This window comes from Penicillium digitatum, chromosome 1, assembly GCF_016767815.1.
Source record: "Penicillium digitatum chromosome 1, complete sequence".
NCBI classification, from domain to species: domain Eukaryota; kingdom Fungi; phylum Ascomycota; class Eurotiomycetes; order Eurotiales; family Aspergillaceae; genus Penicillium; species Penicillium digitatum.
In genome coordinates this window covers 7,574,263-7,602,110 of record NC_089384.1, presented here as the reverse complement: position 1 = coordinate 7,602,110, position 27,848 = coordinate 7,574,263, and the positions used below count along the sequence as shown (strand labels likewise).

General features: G+C 46.8%; 10 protein-coding genes and 4 non-coding genes across 14 annotated transcripts; 6 read left to right on the top strand and 8 right to left on the bottom strand.

Moving 5' to 3' along the window:
• Positions 1 to 1,448: 1,448 nt before the first annotated feature.
• Pdw03_4971 (uncharacterized protein) lies at positions 1,449 to 1,802 on the bottom strand (the record flags this gene model as incomplete). Its single annotated transcript, XM_066100897.1, has 2 exons — positions 1,449 to 1,689; positions 1,765 to 1,802. The coding sequence occupies 2 exons, from the start codon at positions 1,800 to 1,802 to the stop codon at positions 1,449 to 1,451; spliced, it is 279 nt and encodes a 92-aa protein (XP_065956297.1).
• Positions 1,803 to 3,997: 2,195 nt separating this feature from the next.
• Pdw03_4970 (uncharacterized protein) lies at positions 3,998 to 6,634 on the bottom strand (the record flags this gene model as incomplete). The annotated part of the gene is made up of 1 exon (XM_066100896.1): positions 3,998 to 6,634. One exon carries the CDS (start codon positions 6,632 to 6,634, stop codon positions 3,998 to 4,000), a length of 2,637 nt encoding a protein of 878 aa, XP_065956296.1.
• A 663-nt stretch (positions 6,635 to 7,297) lies between these two features.
• On the top strand, positions 7,298 to 7,633 carry Pdw03_4969 (DOC family protein; the record flags this gene model as incomplete). The annotated part of the gene is made up of 1 exon (XM_014674926.2): positions 7,298 to 7,633. One exon carries the CDS (start codon positions 7,298 to 7,300, stop codon positions 7,631 to 7,633), a length of 336 nt encoding a protein of 111 aa, XP_014530412.2.
• Positions 7,634 to 9,145: 1,512 nt separating this feature from the next.
• Positions 9,146 to 9,865, top strand: Pdw03_4968 (DOC family; the record flags this gene model as incomplete). Its single annotated transcript, XM_066100895.1, has 4 exons — positions 9,146 to 9,179; positions 9,238 to 9,543; positions 9,607 to 9,735; positions 9,792 to 9,865. 4 exons carry the CDS (start codon positions 9,146 to 9,148, stop codon positions 9,863 to 9,865), a joined length of 543 nt encoding a protein of 180 aa, XP_065956295.1.
• Positions 9,866 to 11,205: 1,340 nt separating this feature from the next.
• Pdw03_4967 (uncharacterized protein) lies at positions 11,206 to 12,060 on the bottom strand (the record flags this gene model as incomplete). Its single annotated transcript, XM_066100894.1, has 3 exons — positions 11,206 to 11,462; positions 11,513 to 11,971; positions 12,024 to 12,060. 3 exons carry the CDS (start codon positions 12,058 to 12,060, stop codon positions 11,206 to 11,208), a joined length of 753 nt encoding a protein of 250 aa, XP_065956294.1.
• Positions 12,061 to 13,985: 1,925 nt separating this feature from the next.
• On the top strand, positions 13,986 to 14,057 carry Pdw03_tRNA31. Its single transcript has one exon. It is a non-coding gene; the product is annotated as a tRNA-Glu (tRNA).
• Positions 14,058 to 15,103: 1,046 nt separating this feature from the next.
• Pdw03_4966 (Transposable element tc3 transposase, putative) lies at positions 15,104 to 15,395 on the top strand (the record flags this gene model as incomplete). Its single annotated transcript, XM_066100893.1, has 2 exons — positions 15,104 to 15,316; positions 15,393 to 15,395. 2 exons carry the CDS (start codon positions 15,104 to 15,106, stop codon positions 15,393 to 15,395), a joined length of 216 nt encoding a protein of 71 aa, XP_065956293.1.
• A 1,640-nt stretch (positions 15,396 to 17,035) lies between these two features.
• On the bottom strand, positions 17,036 to 17,812 carry Pdw03_4965 (ras GTPase activating; the record flags this gene model as incomplete). The annotated part of the gene is made up of 1 exon (XM_014674924.1): positions 17,036 to 17,812. One exon carries the CDS (start codon positions 17,810 to 17,812, stop codon positions 17,036 to 17,038), a length of 777 nt encoding a protein of 258 aa, XP_014530410.1.
• A 1,044-nt stretch (positions 17,813 to 18,856) lies between these two features.
• On the top strand, positions 18,857 to 19,971 carry Pdw03_4964 (Mitochondrial phosphate carrier protein (Mir1), putative; the record flags this gene model as incomplete). The annotated part of the gene is made up of 4 exons (XM_014674923.1): positions 18,857 to 18,904; positions 18,966 to 19,036; positions 19,103 to 19,522; positions 19,587 to 19,971. The coding sequence occupies 4 exons, from the start codon at positions 18,857 to 18,859 to the stop codon at positions 19,969 to 19,971; spliced, it is 924 nt and encodes a 307-aa protein (XP_014530409.1).
• A 1,002-nt stretch (positions 19,972 to 20,973) lies between these two features.
• Pdw03_4963 (Proline racemase) lies at positions 20,974 to 21,576 on the bottom strand (the record flags this gene model as incomplete). Its single annotated transcript, XM_014674922.1, has 1 exon — positions 20,974 to 21,576. One exon carries the CDS (start codon positions 21,574 to 21,576, stop codon positions 20,974 to 20,976), a length of 603 nt encoding a protein of 200 aa, XP_014530408.1.
• Positions 21,577 to 23,063: 1,487 nt separating this feature from the next.
• Positions 23,064 to 23,135, bottom strand: Pdw03_tRNA29. The gene has a single exon. It is a non-coding gene; the product is annotated as a tRNA-Arg (tRNA).
• Positions 23,136 to 23,889: 754 nt separating this feature from the next.
• Positions 23,890 to 23,973, bottom strand: Pdw03_tRNA28. The gene has a single exon. It is a non-coding gene; the product is annotated as a tRNA-Thr (tRNA).
• A 286-nt stretch (positions 23,974 to 24,259) lies between these two features.
• Pdw03_tRNA32 lies at positions 24,260 to 24,343 on the top strand. Its single transcript has one exon. It is a non-coding gene; the product is annotated as a tRNA-Thr (tRNA).
• Positions 24,344 to 25,435: 1,092 nt separating this feature from the next.
• On the bottom strand, positions 25,436 to 27,697 carry Pdw03_4962 (Poly(A) polymerase Pap; the record flags this gene model as incomplete). The annotated part of the gene is made up of 8 exons (XM_014674920.1): positions 25,436 to 25,489; positions 25,625 to 25,742; positions 25,796 to 25,910; positions 25,960 to 26,581; positions 26,632 to 26,843; positions 26,902 to 27,276; positions 27,340 to 27,488; positions 27,549 to 27,697. The coding sequence occupies 8 exons, from the start codon at positions 27,695 to 27,697 to the stop codon at positions 25,436 to 25,438; spliced, it is 1,794 nt and encodes a 597-aa protein (XP_014530406.1).
• Between the last annotated feature and the right edge of the window lie 151 nt (positions 27,698 to 27,848).

Sequence of the window (27,848 nt, the reverse complement as noted above, 5' to 3'; positions counted from 1 at the left end):
GTCAAAAAAGGGTCGAAAAAAAAAGAAAAAAAAAAAAAAACAGAAAAAAAAAAAAAGAAAACCACATTCAATCATTCAATCATTCAATCATTCAATCATTCAATCATTCAATCATTCAATCATTCAATCATTCAATCATTCAATCATTCAATCATTCAATCATTCAATCATTCAATCATTCAATCATTCAATCATTCAATCATTCAATCATTCAATCATTCAATCATTCAATCATTCAATCATTCAATCATTCAATCATCCACATTCGGCCATTTACAACGCTTCAACTTTAAAAGAGGAGGAAAGAAAAGAATCGGTCTTGATCGACAAGAGTCTCCGCAGGAGTGTCTCTGAAGGAGACTTCTCGTCAGGAAGAGGTTACAACGTGTACCCAAATGAAGGAGACTCTCAAGACCGTTTGCTGTGGTGGTAAAGAAAAGTTGTTGCTCAATATCAGCCCTTGGCCACGTCCACTTCACTATTTCGATAAACCGCATCAAACAAGTATCCAAATCCAAATGTCCAAATCCAAATATCCAAATCCAAATATCCAAATCCAAATATCCAAATCCAAACATTCAAGTTCGACTATCTATAACGCTTCAACTTTAAAAGAGGGGGAAAGAAAAGAAACGGTCTTGGTCGACAAGAGTCTCCGCAGGAGTGTCTCTGAAGGAGACTTCTCGTCAGGAAGAGGTTACAACGTGTACCCAAATGAAGGAGACTCTCAAGGCCGTTTGCTGTGGTGGTAAAAAAAAAGTTGTCACTCTAAATCAGTGCCTGGCCATGTATGTCCAGTCAATCATTTTCAATTAGCCACGTCAATCCATCAATCATTCACATCCACGTCATTGTTATTATAACTTTGCTCAATTAATAACATTACATATAGCAGCCCGTTGTGTAGCATACTTAGCCTTTTCTGTAGGCGTAAACCAGAGCTGGAAAGTGAACTCGGCTAGGATCAATTGATGAATCAAGTGGTACTCAATTGATTCAAGCTAAGTAAAAAGCAATGTATCAATCTTAATTATACTATTCTCCCCCTGAACACCATGCACAATCGTGGCCATTCAACCGTCACTACCATTTGTGACCATGTGAAATTTCACGCCTCTTGGCTAAGTGCCACTTTTCTTAGCAGGCATGGCGCTTTTGTTTTTATTTTTATACATGAGAGTAGCGCCGAAAACATCTAGTGTAGATCCCTTCAGCGAATAAACCAACTCCTTTTTGTGCCAAGATCGACCCTCGATCGTCGATATTTCCCATGTTACTACTCTAAACTCTGAATCACTAATGGCGCTAGTGTGCTTTATTTCTATTTTACAAGCTACAATCTAGTTGTAATGGAGAAGTTCATTCATAGCCAGCCTCGTTTTTTTCGGGCGGTGGTTGTTAGAGACCGTAGGTTCCACGCGGCGCTGCTCGTCGAGCCATCCGTGAGATCAGAATCGTTGACTGAGAATAAATTGGCGGTGTCTGAATTCGCGCACACAGTTTGGCCGGCAGCCAAACAAGTGAATGGAATCTTGTCGCATGGTGTGCAGCTTGGTACTAAGAGGATCGGGCTGTGAGCACCAAAATGCCTTTTCGCCCGACCCTAAAAGGCAGTATGCTAGCACCAAAAGGTACCAGAGAACCACGAGGAGGAAATGGAGAAGACCCTCCAGCATGGTGAGAATTGGACTATTCAAAATTGGTTAGGTCCGCGCAATATCCCTTGAGTGTAATCGGTAGCCTTTTCAAATTTTTGGAGCGTACCTAGTGAACAGGCCAGATGAATCTAGAGAATAGTTCATATGATGTGAGAAATACAATTCAAGATAGTTTAACTGAATTCTGATATTCCCGATGTCAGTCAAAAGCATGGATTCAATTGAAAAGATATGTCAAGTCACACGCAAGTTGAAACATTTACGAAGAGATGAGTAATTTTAAATTATGGAGATGTAAATCAACCTAATTTGGTAGAAGTACTGATGGTGGCCTCCCGTGAGAAGAGATATACTATAGAGCAGTACCTTTTTAATCCCAAGAAGTGGAAATAGAATCTTTCTTCGCAAAAACGAGGTTTTAGTATCGAAAACTACTTCTTAATAGGCAACTCATAGGTTTCCTTAGGCGGATAATAATCTTGATTGAGAATATAATTTTAGGTGATTGGCCCTAGGTTTTAAGCATGAAATTTCACTCCTCCGTTATTTTTTCTGTCCCCCTTTAGCTTCTGGGCGTAGCCTGAATGGTAATGAGAGACCCCATTTACACGCAAAGGAAATTTATACAGGACATTCGGTACCCTTTTGGGGTAGCATTTGATTAAGTGGAGTTGATCCAGGTGCGATGGAGTGTAACGCACTTCCGAAAACAAAGGCCGCACCGGTTGGTCGGATGCAGGTGATTTGTGCGTGAGCCAGGATAGAGTAGAAAGATTTGAGATTCGGCGTTTTAGAACAAGATGCGGCGATTGGGGATATTGGACTTTCGTTGCCATGTTCGGGGCTAACAGTTAACTCCGAAGGTTGAAGCCACGCTTGAGCCATGCCTGGAAAAGGGCTAGACGTTTCATTTCTCGCGATAAGAACTCCACAGAAAATCCCTGAAGCCAGTCATCGTCTCGTTTCTTTCCTCTGATTATTCATGTTCCAAATCACGCAGGTAAAAGTGACTGTAGCTAGCTGTTTCTAGATCCTGTAATATGGATGATTCACCGCCAACCTCCCCACCCTTCTACAAGCACTCTGGAGTCCCATATGGCGAGTATAGCATGCCTAATTACCAATTATGAGGCATGCAATCCAAATAGAGGACTCTGGCCTGACTCTTTTTTTGCTATTAGCTCTTTCCGGAGAAGAATAGAGAACAGGCTAGCATGCGGCCGGCGAATCAAGCAACCGCGTTCGACAAGTATCATCACTGCGGTTCCAGCCAAGCGTGCGAGCCTTGCTGACGGTGCTAACAAATTGTGCCTTTATGGTCTCATCTACTAGATCGTACATCCTAACGGTGCCAGTTCATCAGCATTAACGCCGGTTTCACCACCACGCTTGGCCACTATTTTCGACCACGTCGGCTTCTCATCCGTGGCGCAACCAGCCAAGTCCATGGGCTTGGCCTCCGCTGTGGGGGCTTCAGACTTGTCCATCGGGACCTTAAAATAATCCGCCAATAAGTACCACAGCATTTTTTTTTATGCCTCCTCGAGGTGATGATGATATTCGACCTTCAAAAGGCGATACCATGACTGGCAGAGTGACGAGGATCCAGTCGCTTGCCTCTTCGCTGTGTGACTGCTTGACCAGATAGACAGTTATGGCACCAGCCACCAAGTTTACTTCGCTAGTGGGTGCTCATAGAGGGCAAAAGAAAAATGGTGATTCAGAAGAACGAGAAGACCGTGTAGGATTATAAGAAGGTGTAGAGGAATCGAATCTCTTCATAGCCTTGTGTAGATCTTGTCGCTCTTTGAAAACCTGCAGCCATGTTGTGAGACAGAGGCCATCGGTGGAGTGCCTAAATTGTCTCAAGTGTCAAAGTCTCAAGGATCCGCTCTGGGTCCACACAGTGGGCTGACTCTCCACTCCGCTCCACTCGAAAACTTGGAGGTCGATGAGTGGATTATGGTGGGTTGAGAGGTGATTTGGATTTATGGCAAATGCTCGACGACTCCCACTTTTTCGGTCGAATTTTTGTTCCACTTTTTCACTGTACAGCCCTTGAAAACCAAGGGTCTTAAGTACCAATCATCTCGAGTCAATAGGATCGGGTAATAAAATCCACCCCTTTGAAAAAAAGACCTTCTGGATGATTTAGGCATGATTTTTGAGGTTCACAATAGCTATGCTTTGGAGTCTCATCCATACGAATGTGGTCTCTAGTTCTCTCTGATTCACTTCTACTAAGAAAATTCAATGTGTCAAGACTGGGATTCGTTCAATCAACTTTTTCAAATGATACATTTCTTAAGATTCTTGTCGGATCCGTGAAGCTTACAAGATTATGGACGCAATCTTTGCAGGTTCCATCCGTCCACGTCATCTCCGGGTTGTGGAAAGCCAACATCACGAGATACCACTAGTTTCCTAGTAGCTGGATCCCATACTTTGTAAACATGACCACCGTCCCCCTCATAACCAACGAGCTTTCCTTTCCATGCTCTGGGTGCTGCTTTCCTAGCCTGAATCCTCTTAGGCTTCGGAATATGAACGTATGCAGTTGTTCCCCATGGTTTAAGGTGCTTCAAAGAAGGCTCTGCGTTTGGAATCTCGAGCTCTTGACGCCAATGTGTTAGCGGCGAGATCTTGGTTTTCGGATTGATCAGTCTGTTGTAGATGTAGATGGCTGTGTCTGTCGCATACGGCCACATCTCTTCCGTCATCTTTGCATCAATAATCATCGTTCTCTGGATGTCGTTGATATGTCCACCGAAGCGCTCCACGGTGCCATTTGGTTCAGCAGTGTATGGTGGTGTGATCTCGAAAGTCATACCATGCTTCTCACCCCATTTGATGAACTCTTTGAACTCTGTGCCACCATCCATTCGCCAGATGCCTGGGTATCTGCCAGTGAGCAATTTGATCTTCTCACAGAACGCAGTAAGCTTATAGTAGGCATCACTTTTGTTCTTCAACATGATTCCCTGGATCAGTCGAGATGCATCGTCGACGACTGGCAACCAGTAGTTCTCTCCATTTGGTCCGGTAGGCTTCATTGGTTGTGTATCTACGTGGAATTTCCATGCCACATCCTGCACCCTTGCCTGTGGTTGACGAGAAATTTTGAGCTTTGATTTACCTTGGAAACAGGCATCACAGTCGAAATGCTCCGAGCCGTATTGTTCATCATCACCTAGCTGTTCAGCATGTTGTAATGTGGAGGCAATTCGTGCTTTTCCAGCATTTCCGAGACGTCGGTGGATCTCGTACGCAGTCACTTTGTTCACGAATCCAATTTCTTCATCATCAGAATCGGAATCTATGTCAGATTTGTCCTCATTGGGGTCATCGTCGTCTTTTGGACTGACAAGGTACGGGACACCAGCTGATGTATCTGCATACCCCACAATGTCACCCTCACCATTTGTGAGATACTTAGTACGTGTGTCATAAGAGATGTCTTGCTTTTCAAGAAGCTTTTGCATGCCTAATAGCTTGCCGTGTCCTCCTTGAGTATAGTAACCAGTTGTCATAAACGAGTGCGTCTTACCATTTCTCCCTGGCAGAGCAGTTCTCACAATGATTTGACCATGACCTAGCGTGACAACTCTATTGCCAGAGTAGTCTTTGTACGCATAGGCAGTGTCAGGATGATCCAGTTGGTATGTGTGAAAGTCTTCGATGTCATGCGTCAATGTCTTGTCAGATCCAGTGTCAAGCAACCAATCGTTCCTCCTATCAACAGAATTGGCAGCTGCAACAACCATATTGTTCTGTCCATCTTGACGTTGAGCTCTCTGGATTGCCTTTGAATAGGCCCAGAGGTTGCCGGACGGTTCCCACGAAACTTGAGGGTTCGCACTGAGATAGGCACATCTCTTCGCAGTGTGTGGTCCAAAGCCACAGAATGAGCACATGTTGTTGTCATCCTTTTGTGTGCCATTACGCATCTCCTTTGCGTATTCATGAATGTCTTTGCCATCGGCAGGCTGCTTGCGAAGACCCTTCTTCTTCTTCTTTTTAGCAGTAGCTGTATCATCCTCGACAGCATTGGTATCTTTGTTGGATTGGGTGTTGTCGTCATTGTGACCGTTGTTGTTGTGACCACCTCGGCCACCTCGGTTTCCTCCACGACCACCTCTTCCATTGCCTCGGCCTCGGCCGGCATTGTTGTTGTAAGTAGCATTAGCGACACCTTCCATGTCAGCTGCTGCTTGAAGTGCTCTCCAGTACTCCTCCACCTTGTCGAGGGTGAGTTTCTTAGGCTCTAGACTTGCAACTTCCTCCCTAATGAACTGTACTTTCATGACTTCCAGTTCAATGTTTTGAAGAACTTGTGATAAGCTGTGTGATGGGTGTGGTGCTGCTTTGAATCTAGCTAGCACGTGGTACTGTCGCTGGTATTCCTCAATGTACTCGCTTGCCGAGTTGTAGTCCGATCGTTTCATCTTGTCAAACTTCCGCATCTCGATCAACGCTGTCTGCATCCGATCACTTCCTTGTGTCATTGACATGAGTTCGTCATACAGTTGATCGGCGTATTTAGGCATCTTGGACAGGTTGCGTAGTTTGTTCTGTAGGGTGACGTCGATCTGGTTGTACATCCAGCTAGCAACCAAGCGAGACCAGTACTTCCATCTTCCGAATGAAGTATGCGACTTGTGAGGTCTGGGAATGTTGCTGTCTAACAACCATTCCAATGCATATGGGATCAGCTGGTAAGCCAGTGCCTGTTTCCAACCACTTGGATCAGTGTCATTGTGTTCCAGTGTCCGAACTTTCTGGATTTTGGTCATTGCAATCGCTGGAAGACCATGTCCCTGATGGGGCGGTGTGTTGTCCTCATCTTCACTATCACTGTCATCCTGTGTGAATTGGATCGGATTGTTAAAGGACGGGATCTGGGGGTTCCAATGGGTTGGTGCATCAAGCGGGTGAGGGTTGGTGTCCCCCTCGTTGTCCGTCTCGGTGTCGGCCATGATTGGATGTTAAAGCTAAACGGAGCTTTTGCCGGCGGGGCTCGAAGGATTTCCTAGATGTTATTGGCTGGATCTGAATGTTGTGTCCCACACAGAGGTGGGTCCACAGTGGGGTCAGATCGTCAAAAGTCTCCAGTTGAAAATGGCTTCAGAGAAAAGAGTTGCTAGTGGTCCAGCTAGCAGAAGAGGCTCATAACCTGATGCAAATACAATGATAGTATGTATGCAGGTAAAACAGTATTCAATTGGATGGACGGGGAGAGAGAGAAGGTGAGAGTGGAAGGAAGACCATCTAGTTGGTCTATCCTACATGTGATGCCTGAGGCATCCAACAGAGTCCCTGTTCGAGTCTGTCTGCTGCAACGAAACACCGTGTAGGTAGCATCTGAAAGTAATATAAAGATGTGCATCTTCCCTTTCGTTGAAGTTGGACTGTGTTTTCTGTTAGAACTCTCAGAGGCCTTGACAGGTTGCTTATTTCAATCACAAATCTATTTGAACATCCGACTCCATTTATTGTCACATCTGCTTTCTTTGGAAATGGCCACAAAGAGGCTTTGGTTTCTAACAACCAAACAAGTTGAGCTACTCCATACATTACTTGTCATTCCCCGTTCTGCTCCGGTCCAGCCCACCTTGCTGGAGTCTGCAATCTATTCGCCGATGAATTTGAAACACTACGCAAAGACCGAAGATGTTTTCCAGCTTGCTGCGAACTTTGCTGAGAAATTGATGAAAAATCATCCCTTTCAGGACGGGAACAAACGCACCGCCTTAGTGGCGGCTGATATGTTCTTGAAAATCAACGGTTACTCCCTACTAAAGGAACCATTCTCGAATGATCCAAACAACAAGGGGCTAGCAGATGCTCACGTCGCCGTCGTTACCAATCAGTGGACCACTCAGCAGTTGGCAAATTACTACAAGTCTATGGCGGTGCCTGTTGGTCCGTTGACTGCACAAATCTTGGAGTATAAAAGCTCAGTCATTGAGTACTAGCCTCATACTCTCCGTCAACATCGTCGACGTGCACGACATCTGGATGGTGTTTTTGGGGAAGGGAAGGGAGGCTCTTATGATGCAAATCTTTGTTGATTAAACTTACTGGTGTCACTCTGGCTACTCATCTGAGGCCGTATTGAGTCTGCCACGCTTGTCTTTGATAGCCACATTGATACCTGAATAAATGAACATGTGCATCGATTGACTCACGCATATTCTGTAGACAAGTCTGAAAACTTATTACATTTGAGTTGTGAAAGTGGTTTTGTTTCCGGTTCTCCGGGCTGGGGAGTGTTTAACACGAAAAGGATTGTTTTCCACTTTTCAACAAAACACTGCCACTGGATTTGACCGAGACCAAGATCTAAACCATTGGCATGTTTCTGTCCATTAGGCGGCTATTGATTCTGTCAAGCTCGCTGATGGCGTCTCTTGCTTCTTTAGGTGGGATTTGGTTTTCTGTGATCGGGTTGTAAAAGCCAACAGATGGATTGTCAACTAAGGTGAGACATAGAGTATATAGATACCGAGTCGCTTTATGGTGTGCCTCTAGATGATACTGAGATATTTTCGGTTTATCAAGTCTCTGTGGAGGACATATCATGTGGTTAAAGCTAGCATTTACGTTTGTGTTAAGAGGCGTCCCCCGGCTATCTAACCTAGGAGGGCTTGCATATCTAGTGAATTGTAGTGACATCTTACCTTTGACAGTATTCCGAACCTGTTCCTGATAGAGACCCGCTAGCATTTGGCCGAAATTTATAGGGAGGCTTTCGGACATCCCGAGTGCATTGAGATAAATTGTCTTTGACTAACCCGGCAGTCAACTTTAAATAGATGTTATAGAGGAACATGAAAACCGTGGTCAACCACGGTTTCCAGACCATGGTTTCGCCAGCCATGAGATTTCTCCTCAGTGGTCGCCCTATGATGAGCCAGCCCGTCGTACATTCGTTGTTGCGTTGTGGATATTGAAGAGTTTTATTTCGAGGAAACTAATACCCGTCAATGCATTACATCACGTCTTACGAGATTTTGCGTATCTTTTGGATTAAAAATAAGCACCCGGAAAGGGCGGGGTCGACCCGCTCGGGCGGATATTATACCGAACTGTAGGGGCAAGGATCGTGGAGGATCGATCCACTTGATTGGCCCAATCAATGGTCGTCGATGACAAGTTGGGTAGAGGAACCAAAACCCTATTCTATTCTAGAAAAACAAAACATGTATTTTCTGCGCGCAGCTGAAACTTTTTGCACAGAAATTCCCCACGCAGGTGGCCACCAACCAGAAAAGAAGCAGTCGGGGAAAAAAGCAGCAGGCAGGCGGTGAACTCGGTGTTCACCGCCTTTTTTGGGTTGTCGGCTCCGGATGCCACTACTTATCAATTGTCCTGTGCGCCTAACTGGGATTCTCCGAACGCAACTGATCCGCTGATATATTCTTCCACTCCGAGACAAAGGGTATGTAAGAGCACTGCTCCCAGTCAATCCATCACAGACCTTTGTTATGCTTATGTGTTCTGCAACCTGTCCAGCCCATTGTACGTCTTGAATGCGAAAGAATTGCCTGTCCCTTTACTAACTTGAGTCTTCAATTAGTCCGATCCAATATATTTCGCAGCACTTTTCGCCCCCTCTCTTCCTTTCCCTGCTCTAGAAGCGCTCGTAGCGCGCGACTTCTTCATCACGTCACAACAGATTTCATTACCCATGACGCGAGAGGAGATCTGGTTACCAGAAAGGTGCCTGTTATTGTTGGCGACCCGGGAGAAACTTACATTTTGATTGAGCAAGAGGTTGGCAGTGCACTCCGTGCTGCCAGTCCCTTTATATCAGCATCTGCAGCTAGTGCTGAATATCGTTGTAAACTTACGTTTTTCCACGATTCTCAACACTTTGGATTTGGTATGTTGTCAGTGTGCGAGAGTCTTATTCAGCCGAGCCTTACCAGTTTGTCTTCATTGCTAGGATCAACGAGTTATCCCCGTCTCAATGCCCCAAGCCAAATTCCGCGCCAGACAGAGTTGAATACAAGCCCTGCAACTTTGTTCATTGGCGGAAAGATGCACCATCTAGTTCTAGATGGAACACCTGATGGTAACCAATCACTAATCCTCCCGTCTTACGTGTACTGATCCATAATGCCTACCTAGCAATATTTGCGGAGAACGCAAACGCCACTGGACGGAACCTGGCAAGCGTACTCGACCAGCTGAAGGATATGTGATGTCAAGCTTGTTTCCCCTACTGCCATGTGGGGAATCGTTTGATACAAGACCGTCGAGACGGGTTGACAATCTACGACTAGAACCTGGGAGAAGGATTATCGGTAAATGAGAGATCTCATTGTCATCGAATAAGCTGGCTATGATCCTCGATAATTTTCGCGGTAGAACAAGTGGTGCTTTGTAATCTTCGAGGCAACGCCCAAAATCTAGAGAAGAGGGTATCAGCTTGAGATGAACTAAGCATATACGTAGTGTCGGCAACTTCATTCTGACCTCGCATACATGTTTATAGTGCAAAAGAGTAGCATCTGACATATCCTGACACTGGTACCCGAAAATAGGGCAGCTCTTCGGCGTTTCTCTTCGGCGTTTCAAGCTTTCCTGCGTATGACTCGCAAACCATGTGCCCACAAAGAAAGGTCACCCAGTGATATCGCTGCATATAGCAGATCTTGCATTTCAATGTAAGCCTTTCCATTTCCTGGGAAAGCATCACTTCGGTCCGTTTGTGCGCCTCCTTCATGAGATGAAGTTCGTCTCGAAGCATTCGTTTTCTCTCTTGTAACAGTTGAATTTCATGGTCAACTGTCTTTCGGAGCTCTTCAAAAGCGTAATCCTAGCTATTCTTAGTCCGGGTAGAAGAAGATGCTGTGATCAGCGGGAATTGGTAAACAGAGAACCATCGGGGTTACGAATGGATTGAGTGAGCAAGACTGCGCAGCGAAAAGTGCAAGCGGTTGGGTATTTAAGGTTTCCTAGCTCCGTCGGTATATGTGGAACACCCACAATTCCAATAACAGTCACATTTCGGACTCGATCTTCATTAATTGCCTCCATCTGGACAGGTCATCACATTAAAACTGCATCATCCTACTGCCATGAGAAAACACCAAAAGTATTTGTGAAAATTCAGCGATTTCTGAAATCGTGCAAGATCGGGCAGTTCTCATGCAAGCACGCAGCTTCCAAGTACTGGACATCTTTAGCCAATATTGGAACTCAGCACAACTCGAGAAAAATCAGTATTTGATAATCAATCATCAAGACCCTAGTATCTAGGTGCTGTCCACATTCACTGGGACCACTGTTGGTTACCTTATGTGTCACTGAGCATGACGAAAAATCATCTCACTAAATTGACATCAACAACGGTAAAGATGTAGCTAACTTGTTCAAATCAATTCCACATTTTGTTCCAGACTGAATGCTAACAAGAATATTTCGCCATATAGTTGGAATGAGTTTTGTGTGTTAGGAAAAATTGGAATTGGTAAAAAGGATAAAAACAATTCGAAACCAAGCATTGCCATAAATTGCAACGAGCCAATGCAAGACGAGTTCACATTCGAGGTACTGACTGTCTGGCCCTTTTGATCAATCGTTCAGATCGTCTCGGTTCAAGGGAGACGCCGTCAGCATCTGAAAGTTTGCGTTTGGCTGACCATCTGCCATAAGAGCCATGAGGTGGTTCACTCGCAATACATTTCGTGGTGCTGTGTGGTGTTTCCTGCGCCTGAGATTGATCCGTTATCGAGATGGTGTCCGGCACACCGCAAACCGGATAGTTATTATCTTCGTATTTGTTTCGATCAGTTTCTAGCAAAGGTCAACGAAAAGCATGTTAAGAGCTAAGGGCTATAACATACCCGCTTGGCTAGTTTGACCATAGAGAGCAACGGAGTGATCTTCCATCACCTTAGGCGCTCTATCCTTAATTGCTTTATCGTCCAAGCGAGGACAATTCTGCTCAACGATTCGAGGCTCTTCCAGATCCTCGCAGGCTAGCTGCGTAGTGGGGGGTAGAACAGAAACAGAGTTAACGTCTGCACGCTCGTCTGCTGGGGCTGGTAAGCTTTCATCGATCAACTTCTCCCAGAATTCTGGTGTAGCCATGATCTCAGTGTCGGCATCAGAACCAAGCTGCTCTGCCTCATCATGGCCACAATCCTCGTCAACATGAATCACTATAGGGTTGGAGGCCGAGCCAAAAGGAGCAGGATCATCTCCAATCACTATGGGATTGGCCTCAGTGCCTAACTCGGAAGAATCGATGAGTTCGTATATGACCAGTATAGGCCAGTCCGAACGCTCATCGGGGATTGATACTTCGCAATGCCAAGTTGGCAATATCCATAATGCTTCTAGAATATCCCTCACCGAAGGACTCGCGCGCATTGTTTGTAAAAGAGCTCATACTGACTGGAGCGGGAAGTAGAGGCGGAAACAAACGCTTAATGATTGATGTAGGGTAAGACTAAGGGCTGTGATGAAGATCAAAGACCTAATCCGATTCTTGACTGTTGCTGTTGGAGAAACAGCGTGCGAGATACATGGCTTTATATCTCTCGTCTGGCCGATTACGCCTTGTTCAGCCTGCAGGCTGAAGCGGGCACCTTCGTCCAGGTCTCAACTTCAGACGGCAAGACCCAGCAGGATCGCTTCCAGACGAGGCCTGTCTGCCAGTCGTCTCCATATCTAACACACATTGCATAGGAATACCGTATGAAAGACCAGCTTATCGTCCATTTGATCCAATAAAATCACAAAGCGCTGTTGCTATTTACGGAGGACTGCACTCCTGCTCATCGACCGCGCCCAGCAACATCGCCACCGTTTCGACTGAGCTCCGGTTGCCAGTCGTTCCATGGCCCAGGACAGAGGACGAAACATGCAAGACGGACCAACACGGAGACTAAGGACCCCCTCATCATCCCCAGTCCGCGCGACGCAGATACACAGAGCGCCTTCGGTGACAGGGGTTGGGACTGCGTAGATCTCCGGAATGAGGACGACCGCGACTCCGAGATGATACCATAATAATGCTGCTATTCCTGGAGAACTGCAAGTACGCGCATCGTCTGCGCCCAATGTTATCACCACTAGATTGATTGAGCTCTGCTCGCCAGTCGTTCCATAACTCGAGACAAAAGACGAAACGCGGAAGAGCGGACCAACATGGAGACCCATACTACCTCCATCTCTAGTCCGTATGACCTGTTCCTTGTGCTTCTATCTGGTCCTCTGTGCCAATCGATCGTGAAGTCAATGAGTTCGGTCATAAGGAGTCCTGTCAATTGAGCTCTACTTGCCAGTCATTCCGTAACCAATGGCTGTGGATAAGACGCTCATGACGTTCTGACCGAGAGATCAAAGCTGCCTAATCGCCTCTGGTCCATATGTAGCTCCTGTTGAAGGATTCACCCCCTGCTGTCTTATCCGTCCATCTCAGCGTGTCTGCCAATGGATAACCACGCGAAAGGGGTCGTTAAGGACAAGGCGTACTTGGCGAGCTGAGTGGACCTCAGCTATTTCTGAAAATGGAACGATAGAACGAAGGATGGAGAGGAACCGGGGCGTGTAAACGGTCTGGGGAGGTCGGCGAGCCATTTCAGAGATCATTGAAGCGCCTCAACATAGCCGCTTTGGAAGCTTCACATCATGAAGAGCAGGGAAAGAGGGGGTTGATCATATTATCCGGCTCTCGCAGACGCTTGAATCGTTAGCTTGCGCGAATTGTAGAGAGGAGCGTCCGGTCGAATATGCAATTGATGCGTTTTAACCAACATTCCCCGAGGTCCGAAACTGATTGGACACCATCAGCCACAAGGCTCTCACTCTCGTACTGGGCCCCAAGGCAGATCCATAGACCCGCTGCACACAGGCGATTGTCCACAGAGGGTTAGGGCGACTGAAACCAAAGGGCGCAATAGATCGACGACGGATCTGCCGACTGACATGTGATATGACGGACCAAGGGCAAAAATGCCTCATCTCGATCGTAATAGTGAGGGCTGAGAGGGAACGGGGCAGGGCGAAGGAAGCAGCGCAGATTGCGCTCCAGGGCTCGAAGGACCGCAAAGGACTGGCTGGTTCACGCCGGCGACAACGAGGGTGGCGGAGCTCGGTGAACCGGATCAATGGCAAAAATGCCTCATCTGCAAGGCGCGCATGGGGGCGGGCCAGGGGGGGGAAAGGAGAAGCAGGAGGGCCAGAAAGTTGAAGGGGCGATGGGGAGGACTTTATAGAACCACGCACGGCGACGCACAGGGCGCTGTGACGCTAGACCGAAAAAGCCAGCGCTAGGCCTAATAACGTAATTTGCGGAAGGAACTACAACCATCCGATATGGTGTAGTGGCTAACATCGCCGTCTCTCACACGGCAGCCGGGGGTTCGATTCCCCCTATCGGAGTTGTTAGTGTGGTTTTTTTCGGTGTACATTGTGCACAAAATAAACATGAACTGTTAAATAACTAACCGGCCCCTGAAATTTTTTTTTTTCAAAAAATACGGACTCTCGCAAGCGAGGGTCTGCCACCCATTTGCAATACATCACCCAAATGCAAGGTTTTTTTTCTCAATTTTTCATTTTTACTTTGATCGTCAACCACACCACCAAGAATGCCTCAAACCAATAAAGACATAGAGAAACAGCTTCAGCTTGCTCTCGATTCTCTATCTGAGCAGACAAAGCCCAATATCACGAAAACTGCGCGAGAACCCGCGGTTCCTATGCACCGACTACGCCGGCGATAGAAAGGTGGAAAATCCCTTTTTCAACGAGCACCTGATGGTAGGGAGCTCAATCCTGAACAAGAGCAGGCTTTATGTGATTATATTGATTACTTTGATACGGTCGGAGTATCGATAAACCGACGCCAAATTGCTATTGCTGCCGATTCAATTCTTGAGAATGACCATACCGATCCGACTACGCCTGCTCCACAAATTGGTGCCCACTGGCTACCACGTTTCCTGAAAAGACACCCTGAGTGTCAGGGTGTGGGCTGGCAGGACGGTATGATAGGAGATGACTGGTAGGAACAGGTCATAACAGATCAGATTCCACTTGACAGGTACAGGCAGGGGCAGGCTATTATACAAAACGTAGCTCCCAGAACTACAACAGGATCTAGAACTGAAGTTCAGATAAACAGGTCGGAGATCACGTGCCGTAATCTTCCTCTTACTAAGCATCACGGTTCGCACCGTGACAGGGAGGGATATACTCCCGAGAGGTTTTTAGGGTTTATTTCCTCTCGGTACCTAAGGTACAGTCACTACGCAAAAGTTTTAACACCCCCTTTGGCCCCACCTATATACCGCCTTCCATTATAGTATACACCGCTCTATATCACGCGCTAGTGAAGCTCGCCCATGGCGCGTATATCTCGCGTTTTTCTACCTCTCTCTGCTCTCTATACCCCTATAATATTCCTATTTTATGGGCTGCCAGTAATGCCTGTTCGATCTGAGCTTACCCCGGCTCTTAGAGAGAGGATATGTGAGCTTCACTCGGCTGTTCACTGGGGTTATAAGCGCATTCACAACCGGTACCCATGGATTTCTCTCTCTACAATCCGGTATACAATTAAAAAAGAGCACGAACGGCGTGCTGGTGTTACGAAACCTCGCTCTGGTCGACCAAAGAAGCTTGATGCCACCGACAAAGTACGTCTTTTGGTTGCTATCTCGAATAATCCACGTATTACCCACGAAGACCTTCTTACTGAGGTATCTTATAAAGTGAAAATCGACTCAATTCGACGCCTTTTAAATGCTGAAAACCTCCGGAAATGGAGATGTAGCTGGAGGCCTTATTTATCTGAGGAAGCTGCACTTAAACGACTCCGTTGGGCCGTACGTTACCGACACTTTACCCCTGAGGATTGGGCCCGTGTTTTTTGGTCTGATGAGTGTACGGTTGAGCGTGGGATTGGTGTTCGTCGAGAATGGACCTTTATTCGCCCGAGAGACCAGCCGAAAGAAGGACAATGTCAAGGATTACCACACCGAGGCAAGCAAGTTAAACAGATGTTTTGGGCTGCTTTTTCGGGGGCTACGCGCCGAACGGGGCTTATTCCACTCTTTGGGAATCCTGAGGCTGAGCGTACGGGTATAACTGGTCTTGTTATTGAAGAGTAATACCGCCGGATTCTACCTACTTTGATGTCCAATGAAGGTGCTATTTTTCAACAAGATTATGCGCCTACACATACTGCATACGTTGTTCGGGATGCTTTACGTGAAATGAATATTGAAGTTATGGAATGGCCTCCGTACTCGCCGGATTTGAACCCAATTGAAAACCTCTGGGCGCTATTGAAAGCTGAAATCTAGAAGCTTCGGCCCGATCTCATTCATATGAGGAACAATGACGAAACTAAGGCTATTTTGGTAGCTACAGCGCAGCTTGCATGGGATCAATTAGATCTAGATCATCTAAAGCATCTCTTTGAGACCATGCCGAACCGGGTGGAGGCTATTATTGAGAGCCAGGGGTGGTATACGCCGTACTAGATAGATGGTTTTAATCCATGGAGTTTTATTCCGGCAGAAAATTACATAATATATTGGTGTGGGGCCAGGGTGTTAAAACTTTTGCGGAGTCACTGTAGCGGCTTAGGCGGCGCTTACAACATAGGCTAAGTACTCGGTCATAGGAAAAGGGGGGGTTTAATATTGGATAAGCGAGGGCTTAGTTTGTTATATAGTAACCCTATAATAGCTAGTGTTTAGCACTACCTAATAGAAACCATGCGATCCTTATAGAGTCTCACCTATTCATATGAACTGAGAATTCACATTCGTCTGCCTCTTTGTAGAGGCTTGTCTGTGTAGGCTGTCGTAACCGTATCCAGTGAACTACCCCAAAACGCACCCACGTTCCCTCATGAGTTTCCGTACGATTAATCAATGCAATGGGTCAGTGTCACAAAATAGATGACGCTTGTATGAGCTATAACAGATATGGATAGAACATAAAGATCCATACCAGATTGTGCAGGACGAACATCTCGGATCATGGGAGCCTAGGACAAATGTAGCCAGCCACACAACTTGTCAGTAGTGACTAAAGGAGACTTGGCTCTAGGCATTGATTCATGCAAAAGCGTTGTGAGAGCTATACGGAGTAAATGACTAAAGAAAGTTTCCTTCCTTGAAAATGCCTCAAAATAGCGGTCTCGGGTTGTAGCGATAACGACTTGAACGGGTAACAAATTGTTCAAAAGTGTCCACAGTGGGGATTTGGCTTGTGCGAGGCGCGATACTTTAACAGCCAACTGACCATTTTCATTATTTTTTATGCGTTCACATTGCTCGAAATGGAAAGTTCGAGAGATCTTCTATATTGAAAAAGCTGTGGTGAAATTCCCCACGCCTCATGTCTCACTTTTCAATCTCTCCCATCATCCGCTCTGCTTCCCTTGCTGCAATTCTTGCTTCGTCTCCAATCTCTTCAAATTTAGCCAACTCCCCAAACCTCTCTTTCCAAAACTGCCACCTCTCCTGAGAAAACCCATGTTGACCTTTCCAGAGCGGACCTCCTTTCCCTAGGTTGCCATCAGACCCTTTATTCCACCGATAGATGTCTGCCCCGAGAATTGTGATCCACGCAGCAGCTGCAGGAATCAATGCTTCTAGATTCCCACCGGAGGATCGGTCTGCTGGCGTTTCCAGTGCGCCTCGCAGAGTAATCAGGGCAAACCACGAGTATGCAAAGACAGGTTCTTTCGTCGCCATCAAATGTGCGGTGAATTTGTCCCGGTTGACAATACGCGAGATTGCGTTTTGACGAGAGTCGGGAGGTCCAGCTGGCACGGTTGCATTCCACTCATCGCGGAATTGCCAGCCAAGCATTGGTAGGTCCTTCCATACTTGCATATCATAGAGCAAAATGGAGTCTCCGTTTGATGCTTTTGCGTTTGGGAGCTTTGACAGTTGGACTAGCACACTGACGAGTTTATCATGGTGCTCGGGGGAATTGTATGCACATTTGAATAATAAGCTCCATAGACTGGAAATTCCTCCCTCGCGATCTGAATCGTCTGCCAATGAGATTGAAGCCAGATATCCAGCGGCTTGTTGTGCAGATATACTGTCGCTGAAGAGGTCTTGTAGAATAGCAAATCGAGGGGCAGAAAAATCTTCAGTGATGGCGACCATTTTCGAAGATCAACAATCGGGGTTATATGGTAAAAAGCTGCAGTGAGGTTGTAGTTTTTTTCTCGACCCAAGTTCCAGAGGGATTTAATTGTTTCTTATCACCTAGCGTGAATATTGGTCATTTCGAACCTCAGTATCCCACAATGGCCTCGTGTCCTTTATCTGCTGATCTCATTGGTTCTGATTTCCAAGATTGCATAGCTTCACCTAAAATTTTAGCAGCTTGATAGCCCTGAACACGCTAAGCCATACCCTGTACGGAGTAGAGTTCGGGTAATCAATTTTTACCCTGGACTTTTACATCGATTTCTTCGAACCTTTTGTGTCCAATACATGATCCATGGGCCAGATAGTATAATGCATGTTGGTTGTATACCGTACCATATCGAACAATAATCTTAACCGACACTTGAACGTATTCCTATATAGCTTATACACTTCCAAGATTACGAGCATAAATACAACACAACGGAAATACCTACCTTGACATGTCAGACCAATTCGTGTCCACTGTGACGTAGGGAGAGAGATGTGGCACAATCTTCCACCTACGTGGGGCCTGATATTGCATTTATTTTGATTAGTGTAGCAATGTACGGAGTACTATACCAAGACTTCAACTCCAATCCTATTACTCCGTACTATGAATAAATTTCATCGTCAGGGCCACCTTGGAATGTTACCCCTATCCTTTTACGGTTCCTCATCCCGCCTATTCCCGGCAATGAGTTCCAACCACCTAGAATGACGTCTATAGCCCAAACTCAACCTTGAGGCTTTGATAGTTAGATTAATCTAACTAGTATACAACAACTGACCATATGAGAAAGATACTAAAGAGGCTTTGCGGTTGACCGGGCGATCGGAGCTAAGTGTGGCTACCGGGCGGCTTCCGCATTGGCCGCGAAAAGTTTTCGGGTTCGGCCCCATCCCTTTCAAATCCTTTCTTCTTCTTTTCCACTCCTAAAGGCTTCAATTGCATCCCCATCTCCCATCCTCTCCTCTCAATAACGTTTCTCTTTACGTTATTTCACATCCATCAAAATGGCCGCCCCTACCGCCCCCAAGGAGGAGATGAGCGCTCTCAACCTCGTATGTTTTGAGCCCTCAAACTGCAATGCTTTAATAACTGACTCTAGATTCTTGCTTCCAGTACTCTCGTTTCGCTTTCGCCGGTGCCATGTGCTGCGCCATCACCCACGGTGCTGCCACTCCTCTCGATGTGTAAGTTTCTGAAACTTTTTGCCAGCCCGTGGGGTAGAATTTCCGCTCATATCCGGTCCTATACAGCGTCAAGACCCGTATCCAGCTTGACCCCGTCACCTACAACCGCGGAATGCTCGGTGGTTTCCGCCAGGTCATCCAGAACGAGGGTGCTGGCGCTCTTCTGACCGGTTTCGGTCCTACCGCCGCCGGTTACTTCCTCCAGGGTGCCTTCAAGTTTGGTGGATACGAGTTCTTCAAGCAGCAGTCCATCAACGCCCTTGGCTACGAGACTGCCAAGAACAACCGCACCGCCGTCTACCTCGCCTCCGCCGGTGCCGCTGAATTCATTGCTGATATCGCCCTGTGCCCCCTCGAGGCCACCCGTATTCGTCTTGTCTCCCAGCCCACCTTCGCCAGCGGTCTCCTCCCTGCCATGACCCGCATCCTGAAGGAGGAGGGCATTGGGGCCTTCTACTCTGGATTCGGACCTATCCTGTTCAAGCAGTAAGTTTTTTTTCACTTCTCCGGAAAAATCCTCGCGAATTCCCCCTGACTCGATTTCCCACAGGGTCCCCTACACCATGGCCAAGTTCGTCGTCTTCGAGAAGGTCTCCGAGGCCATCCTCTCCAACGTCAACAAGGAGACTCTCTCCGACGGTGGCAAGACCGGTATCAACCTCGGCTCCGGTCTCATCGCCGGTCTCGCCGCCGCCATCATCTCTCAGCCCGCTGACACCATGCTCTCCAAGATCAACAAGACCCCCGGTGCCCCTGGTGAGGGTACCATCACCCGTCTGGTCAAGATCTCCAAGGAGCTCGGTATCCGTGGCTCTTTCGGCGGTGTCGGTGCCCGTCTCTTCATGGTCGGCTCCATCACTGCCGGTCAGTTCGCCATCTACGGTGACATCAAGCGCATGCTCGGTGCCACTGGCGGTGTTGAGATCGGTAAATAGACGACTCGGGTCTAAATGCTCGGGAGGATTATAGAGACTACCCTTAGAATTCCTTTTGTTTTACGCCTTGTCCATCCCCCACACACGATGTACAATATTTTGTCTCAACTTCCTTTCAAGAACAAGCTGGCCATTTTGTCAAATTTCTTTCCATTTCTTTCGTAAAGTGCCAATAATCGATGTGACATTGATTAGGTATACGTGCCTTGGTTACAACTTGAATTGATTTCAAAGATGCAGTTAAAGATGATGGCGGGAATACTTGCAGCGAGACTGTCAATGAGACTGGGCTGATACCGGTCATGTCGGCGCTTGAGAGAGATTTCATGTTGGCCTGGTGAGTGTGAATATACAAGGAGAGTGGAACATCTATCCCTACATCTCAACTATAACGTCTTCTAGGGCAAACAGGGGTGGAGAGAGAAGGGGAGAGCACAAAAAAAAACAAAGACATCGCTTTCAAACGAACGGCGATCTTGCGGCGAAAAGAACAGCAAAAAGGATGAAGTATATATATGGGAGGTCCATTGGTAAGCGGCGCCGTGTCGCTCATGACAGCGCCATGTCGCCAGCTTGACCATAGGCCCAATCCCTAAACCTAAGCACGCACGCTTCAACTTAAGTTTCAATGGGACACCTTAAGATACAGGTATTACACTGCACTACTTCAAACGGCATCTACAAAGCAATGTCCTTCACAGAGAATCCATCCACTCCAAGACTATCCTCCTTCTCTACCACGAAGGAATGATATCCGGTGTAATACGCATATCCCTCCACGCAGACTCGAACGGTCCGCTGGTCTCCTCCATTTGTATAAGCAACATCAAGGACAGACCCAACAAATCCAGAAAGACCTCTCCATTCACGAGTCACCAAGGAGTTGTAGATCCTTCTCTCACCCGCGGGCAAAGTTCCTTTGGTATGTGCGAGAGCCACCCTCGCAGCGACACAGCCTCCAGTGGGAGACCGGTCAATCTGCTGATTTGCAAAGAAATAGAGCTATGTCTCCTCGCTACTAGCATCCAGCTGCGCACGAGCAGCCGCCGTTCCCTCCGGGGCACTAACATGTCCCAGCCGTGTATCTGTGATCATAATCCCGTACAGAGCTCCTTCCTCGGCAGTTCGAATATCCCGAGTAAGATATCGCAAATCCGGATTGGTAACCAACGCCTCCTTGAGCAACTTCGTCGCATTATCCATATTCGGTAACTTGACTTCGCCCAGACCACTAGGGAAGCCCAACTCCTCAGCACTAACCATACAATAATACGCACCGCCATAAGCAAAGTCTGCTGTAACCGAAGTCTTTCCACGAAGCTCGGCCCAGCGATACTTCTCTGGGACAGGAACCTGTACATGCAGACTAAGAGTCGTTGTGCGGGACTCGGGATCAGATCTCAATTCCTTCCGACGAGGAAATACCTCCTCGTCAACATCGACAAGGAACCGGCCCAGCGCGATCGTCGCATGTCCACACATAAGCGAGAACAATTCGTTGTGCATAAACAGAACGCCCATATGGGCTTTCCCGGAGTTGACGAGCTCGGTATCCGGGCGTAAAATTGCGCCATACATGTCATAGTGCCCGCGCGGTTCAAGCATGAGAACGCGGCGGAATTTGTCGAATTAAGCTTTTGCTTGCGCTCGTTGTTCCAGGAGTGTACCTGTCAGGTGTGGGATACCGTTCCAGATGATTCGTGTTAGCTCGCCTGCTGCGTGCATTTCTACGCAGGTGATCGGCTTGATGGGGCCTGGAGCTTCGAGTGGTTGTGGGACTTCCATGTTGTGCGGTGGGGCTGTTGGAATATGGGAGGTATTTTGAGGCTTAAATTGTAGTTTATGTTGTATATTAAAGGAAAGACTTTGCTCTAGTCGATGCGGGCTGATAATGGTTTTTTTATACAAACGGTTCCCCGAGGTCGGAATGTGTTCCCGAAAATTCTAGATCGCCTTTATTCTTCCCCCGAACAGGCAGGTGGGTGCTGGTCAAGTTAAGGGCGTGGGCACCAATAGTCGCTCGAGACATGGGCTTCTCATTTCGTTTCCCTTTCTTGCTAGACACGTAGACTTTTTTGGTCTTGACAATTGTATACATTATCTTTTGTTTGTTTATTGGGGAGTGGGATGGTGGAGCGGGAGGGGTTCTGTCCAGATCCACTTTTACGTTGACATTTCAATCACTAGTCAGCCAGAGCATGGATAAATAGTATCTATTCTGGCATGGTAGTGAATAGAATGATATTTCAAGGAGGATGAAAGTAGGAGTTAATCTAGGAGTGAGTAAGCTGTTGAAGACTGCCATTTTCCGATTGTTATGCTGAATGGCCTTGTGAATTCCAGTACAGTCCGAATATCCTTGTAGCACCGATGGCCAGTGATGATAGCGAGAAAATGAGATAAACTTAACTCTTATGTCTGAACGACCTATACACCAAACAAAAAACCTATATGTTCTTCCATTGTAGGTGCCGACAGGGGGGATTGGTAACATCGAAAAAAGGTATCCCAACACAGTCCCATCTCACGTATTTCTTTGATGAGTCTGACATGTTTGGATGGCCCTTTACGGGGGGTATGCCACTTTACCTCATGGCTATTTAAAAGCATTGACTTTCATTAGATGTGGGGAAGGACTTATATGGGGGCCTCTCTCTTTCGAGAATAAACCGCACCTGGCGACATTTGCGTGTGGAATGCCAATAGGTGGTGAGTGGCACAATCAACACACACCAAAGAGGTTCAATTGCGACAATGGTCAGCTCGCGATATTTTTTCTGGCAGTTCTACTTTGGCGGAATATACATATTATCAACCCTAATGTCACCCACACATATTCACTTGGCAGTTTACCAATCAATCAATGTCAAACGTATGTTGGGTTTATGTGGATCCTACATATCTGAACAAAATCGAACATCTCACATCCTATGATCCAATCTTGGTCTCTCTCTTGGTAACCAGGTAATCACCCCCAAAAACCAAGAGTCACTCAACCAAATAAACCCACAATAGGTTCGGCCGCCATTATAACCACACATCTTCTCGGGCAATACTGGAGCAAAAAGAAATCCAGAAAGCCACCAAAAAATTGACCAACGCAGGGATCGAACCTGCAATCTCTTGATTCGTAGTCAAGCGCCTTGCCATTGGGCCAGCCGGCCATGAAGAACGTTGTCATAAATTTGAAATATAAGACACGGCCCTTAGCCCCACTTGAAAAGTCCGCTTCCAAATTTATGCGCCGTTTTCAATAGCTATTTAGGTATACTAGATCAATTCAATTTTAGATGGTATAACGTTAAAACAAAATGGTGCCGATCGAAATCTTTATTGTGCATCGTCAAATTTGTACTTTTGAGTAACACACAACGACGTTTTCGCATCTGATTCTGAGAAGCGCGGTCTGTGATCTAGGACAAACAGTAAAGACACATTGTCATAATATCAACCCTATGTTGAAGATATTCCGGCACGATGAAACCTCGATTGTACCTTTCGTGCATACCGAATGACCCAACGGAGCATCGCTTATACCAGACTAAGTCACCGGTATACCTCCCATTAAGATGCACCCGAGAGAGTGCGAGAAATTACGATTGAAATCTATTGATGACCGCTTGGAGCTTGCACACTGCGAATAGGACTGTATTCGGTGCAGTTCTCAGTACAAGCTTCCATGCCAGCCACTGGTTCCCTACTCTTGCCTCTAATTTCCTGACACAGTGGCAACGCGCTTCCAACAACATAGCTCCGACTCCTGGCATGCATTGCTGGTTTACAAACCGTGGTCTGGGTTAAAAGTGTTAATGGTCTGTGTTGACACTTTTTTGTGGTCTTGCGGGCAGGAGTGAAAAGAAAAGGCCTTGTTACTAATTGGTTCATGGAGAGAAATTGCGAAAAAGTGGCAAAAAGATATGCTCACATGCCGATTTGAACGACAGACCTCGTGATGGACCAGAGAGTACTAGTCACGCGCTCTACCAACTGAGCTATGCGAGCTTGGTATAAGTGGCTGACGTCAGAGCTTTATAGCCCAGGACTTGAAGTTTTGCGGAGTCACTGTAAATTTATTTTACTTTGTATGTCTGAAACTGTTTGCATGGATCAGCTCCACTTGATTTTAGATTGCGAATGAAGATACCTTGAATGAGTATTATTTTTTAGATGAACGCACTCCTTTCAAATGCGTTCAATTTTGCATTTCTTTGGTTGTGATCCAGTACTTTTTGAGCGATCTGGCGCCCATTTGGACTTAAAGTTAAATGAGCACATAAAGTCAACAATTGCTCGCATAGCTCAGTTGGTAGAGCGCGTGACTAGTACTCTCTGGTCCATCACGAGGTCTGTCGTTCAAATCGGCATGTGAGCATATCTTTTTGCCCAACTGTCATAGTTGTTGGACATAGAAATTACATCTCTTGTTGGACATACATATACTGAAAAGTACGCTAGGCAGCATGTAGAATTTGATTTTATGAAATCTTTTAAATGTCTCCCAAGGTGTAAACCCGAATTGGTACAACTATCTAATCTCTTCATACCTAAAAATGAAGCCACATAAATGGCCTCATTTTCACCTCTGTAGATTCATCTACCTCTCACTAGCTGACATGCATATGTTATGATTACATCAGGAACAAGACATTAAAAAGAGCGATGACAGCGTCAAACGCTGGATTCTTCTTGGTTCCCTGGGTTGTACATTGGTTGGAAGACGACCATGCATTAGTATCAGCAATGGAAGTAGTTTGAATTGACACACCATCCTTCGATATAGGATACTCGAGGGCATCACCGAGGATTTTGGTTCATGCCGTTTAATAATCAAACCGTATTTTTAGCAAATCACTTCTTGGGCTACAACAAACAACGAGGTGAGAAGGATGAAATATAGCCCAAAGAAATATGACTGGGATGCGATCAACATAGCGAAAGACAACTTGTGGATTATGTGTAACCCACATAATGTGGGACACGTCCTTGCATTCGACTATCTGAACTATCTTCAGGGCGACGAATAAATACGCCCACCTGGGCAAAGGGAAGCCACCTGTTCCACCGACAACGAAATACTACACCGACCAAATAGATGAGATAGTGAATAAATCCGGCCCATAAACATGTGCGCCGGGAGAAATATGCCGAGTAAGAGGTAAAGTGCCAAAGAGCGGGGGAAAATAGAGGTGTCTAGTCTAGCTGCTGGGCAAGCAACGCAAAAGACAAAAGACGAAGAGAAGAACGAACCAACCTTGTGCTTCGAGAGCATGGGACGTTCACTGTAGAGAAGGGTAACACTCAAAGATGGCGAGGATTTACATGTTCGGTGGATGGAGGTAGAACTGCAAACAGCAATATTAGGTCAGAGACCACAAGCATTTTGAGGTTCTGGTATCAACTTGATGTTGGGGACCAGCCCCGGCAGGATGAAGGGAGCGAAGGAATGAGAGAGAGGAACTCTCGTTCAGGCGGGAGTTGCGGAGGTAACTTGGCGTTTCGCGGCTCCTTCGGTTGAACCCTGGGAATCGAAGTTGGTATTAGTTATTCTTAGTTGTCGAAATCCTGGGGGTTTGTTTCGCACGGCGTTGGATCACGAATTCCAAGGTTGATGTTTGCCAGGTTAGGCCGATCTCACACGCTTCGGGACACTTACGTCCAACTCGCCAATGCTGCGTTTCTGACCGGCTGCCTCTGACCGTTTGGTAACTTTTTTCTTTGGTCGAGAGGCCCGGGTCTCACCGGGTTGGAAGACATCGTCGGGCAAATCAAAACTAGACAGGTTTAGATGAAATCCAAACAAACCGCAGACAGAAGCGGATATTACCTGCGAACATGGGTGACGGCCAGCTCCATGACTTCTTCCTGATATCCTGGCCATGAGGTGCAAGTTGACTTGAAGATCTGTGAGTCTGTAGAGATATCCAGAGATCTCGATTGGCCTTGAGAGAAACTGTTAGAAGTGTCATGTAGGGAGAGCGATGCAATTACCTGGCTCCAAAGGTTTCAGCTCCAGGCCGATGTAATAAGTCGTCGTGTAGACAGTCTGGCCATCGTTATCGACCGTGCCCTCGACCTTGCCCTCGGCTGGCGCTGGGACTTCTGCATTTTCCAATGTGTTCTGGATTGCGGCCTGGTGAGCATGATCTTTAGTCTCATCGGTCATCGCGGTCTTTGTGCCTTTAGCCTGATGTTGTGTAGACCCATTCTTGACTGCTTCCATTTCTTGCTCGTTCTTGATGATATGGATTCTTTCAAACCCTTTGGGGAATGGGTGGGCCACTGCAACAATTGGCTTTCGATCTAAAGCGCCAACGAGGTGACGCAGCTTGGACTCCACGAGACCTGACCACACGGACTCGGCCTCCTTGGTCTTGCTAGAGGCGGTGATGCTGAGATAGTACTTGTAATCGTGAGTGAAGAATGTGTGGCGCGCAAATAGATCCTGCCACGAGAGCTGTTTCATAAAGATCTTGTCTACTATGTCGCCACCTCGCTGCAGCTCCCTGAGAATTACGGCCTTGGTGGACATACTGATGTTGTGGGTTGCGCACATGGATGGATATGCGGGAGTGATGATGGGCATAAGGTGGAATCGATCACCATGGTAAATCTGCAAGTTCTTAGCCCAAATCGTCAGCGAAAGCAGTGCTTTGTGCTTACCTTTGGGTTCCAGACTTTGATCTGAAGGGGTCCATCCTCGATCTGTTTCAATAAGACAGGCTGAGGCCAGTTCCACTTGTTCATGATTCTAAAAAACTTCCCCACAATAACAGAGCCAGTTGCTTGCGGGTATAGTTGGCAAACCCGAGCCACTAGCATCGCCCATGCAACACCACCAGGGAATCCGACAATGTTCGAGTAAATCGCTCTTCCTAAACAGATAATCAGACAATTTTGGATATTGAAAAACAAAGATTTAGCAACACTTACGCTGGGCCCAGAGTTTTATCGCACGCAATGCAAGGCGAAATGTCTTTTGTTGGGGGACGAGCTCCAGTATTTCATCTGTGACACGAGTCCCATTTAGCGATCGCACCTCTCGTTCATCCAGTCCTCTAAGATAATCATTATTCTTTAAATCCAGGTTCATCGGGATAGCCGGAATGACGAGGCGGGCAAAAATCAGATCGATACTGATTCCACATAGCTCGAGCTTGATAATAGGGACGAACGCATCGGGCACGGGTGTCATCTTTTCAATGGCCCCTTCGGAGGCCATTCTTTGAAGGATAGGGGGGAATTCAGCAAAAAAGTCATCGATCAGGACATGCTTAGGTCCAACGACTAGGGTATCAATATCGGAGCCTGCAAGCAATCATCGTCAATACATGCAAGAAAGCTTGAATCCATACATAGCTCAACACTCACCTGGTCCGTATACACCCAGTCTATAACTTCCATATGTGAAAATTTTACCACCGGAAGCCTCAACAGCAGCAGGAGAAAGACCCTTCTTGCGACTGACAACTTGAACAAATTCTACTGTGACGCGCTGAAGTAACTGGAGTACTTGTTTTCTATTCCGTGATAATCAGTTTCGGGGCTCTGGCGCTTTCTTTGTTGAAATGCGAACACACCTCCGTTCCGTTTCAGTCGGTAGCTCGAAGTTGTTCTGGGCCTTGAGCTCAGCAATGAGATCGTCGTTCGCCGAAAGCTCATCCTTGGTCGGCAGGACGGTCGATATTGGGGGTGTGACACCCCATTGTCGGACAGATGGCGTAGCCATTGCGAGGAGGAGTCCGAGAAGGTAAAAATTCGAGATATAGTCTCACAAGCCGTGTGAAGATAGGGATTAGACAACGAGAGCAGAGTTGTCGACGAGCTTCCGAGGCAAGCAGCCCAGGAAGAGAATTGGGTGCTGCTGGGACAGTGAGAAC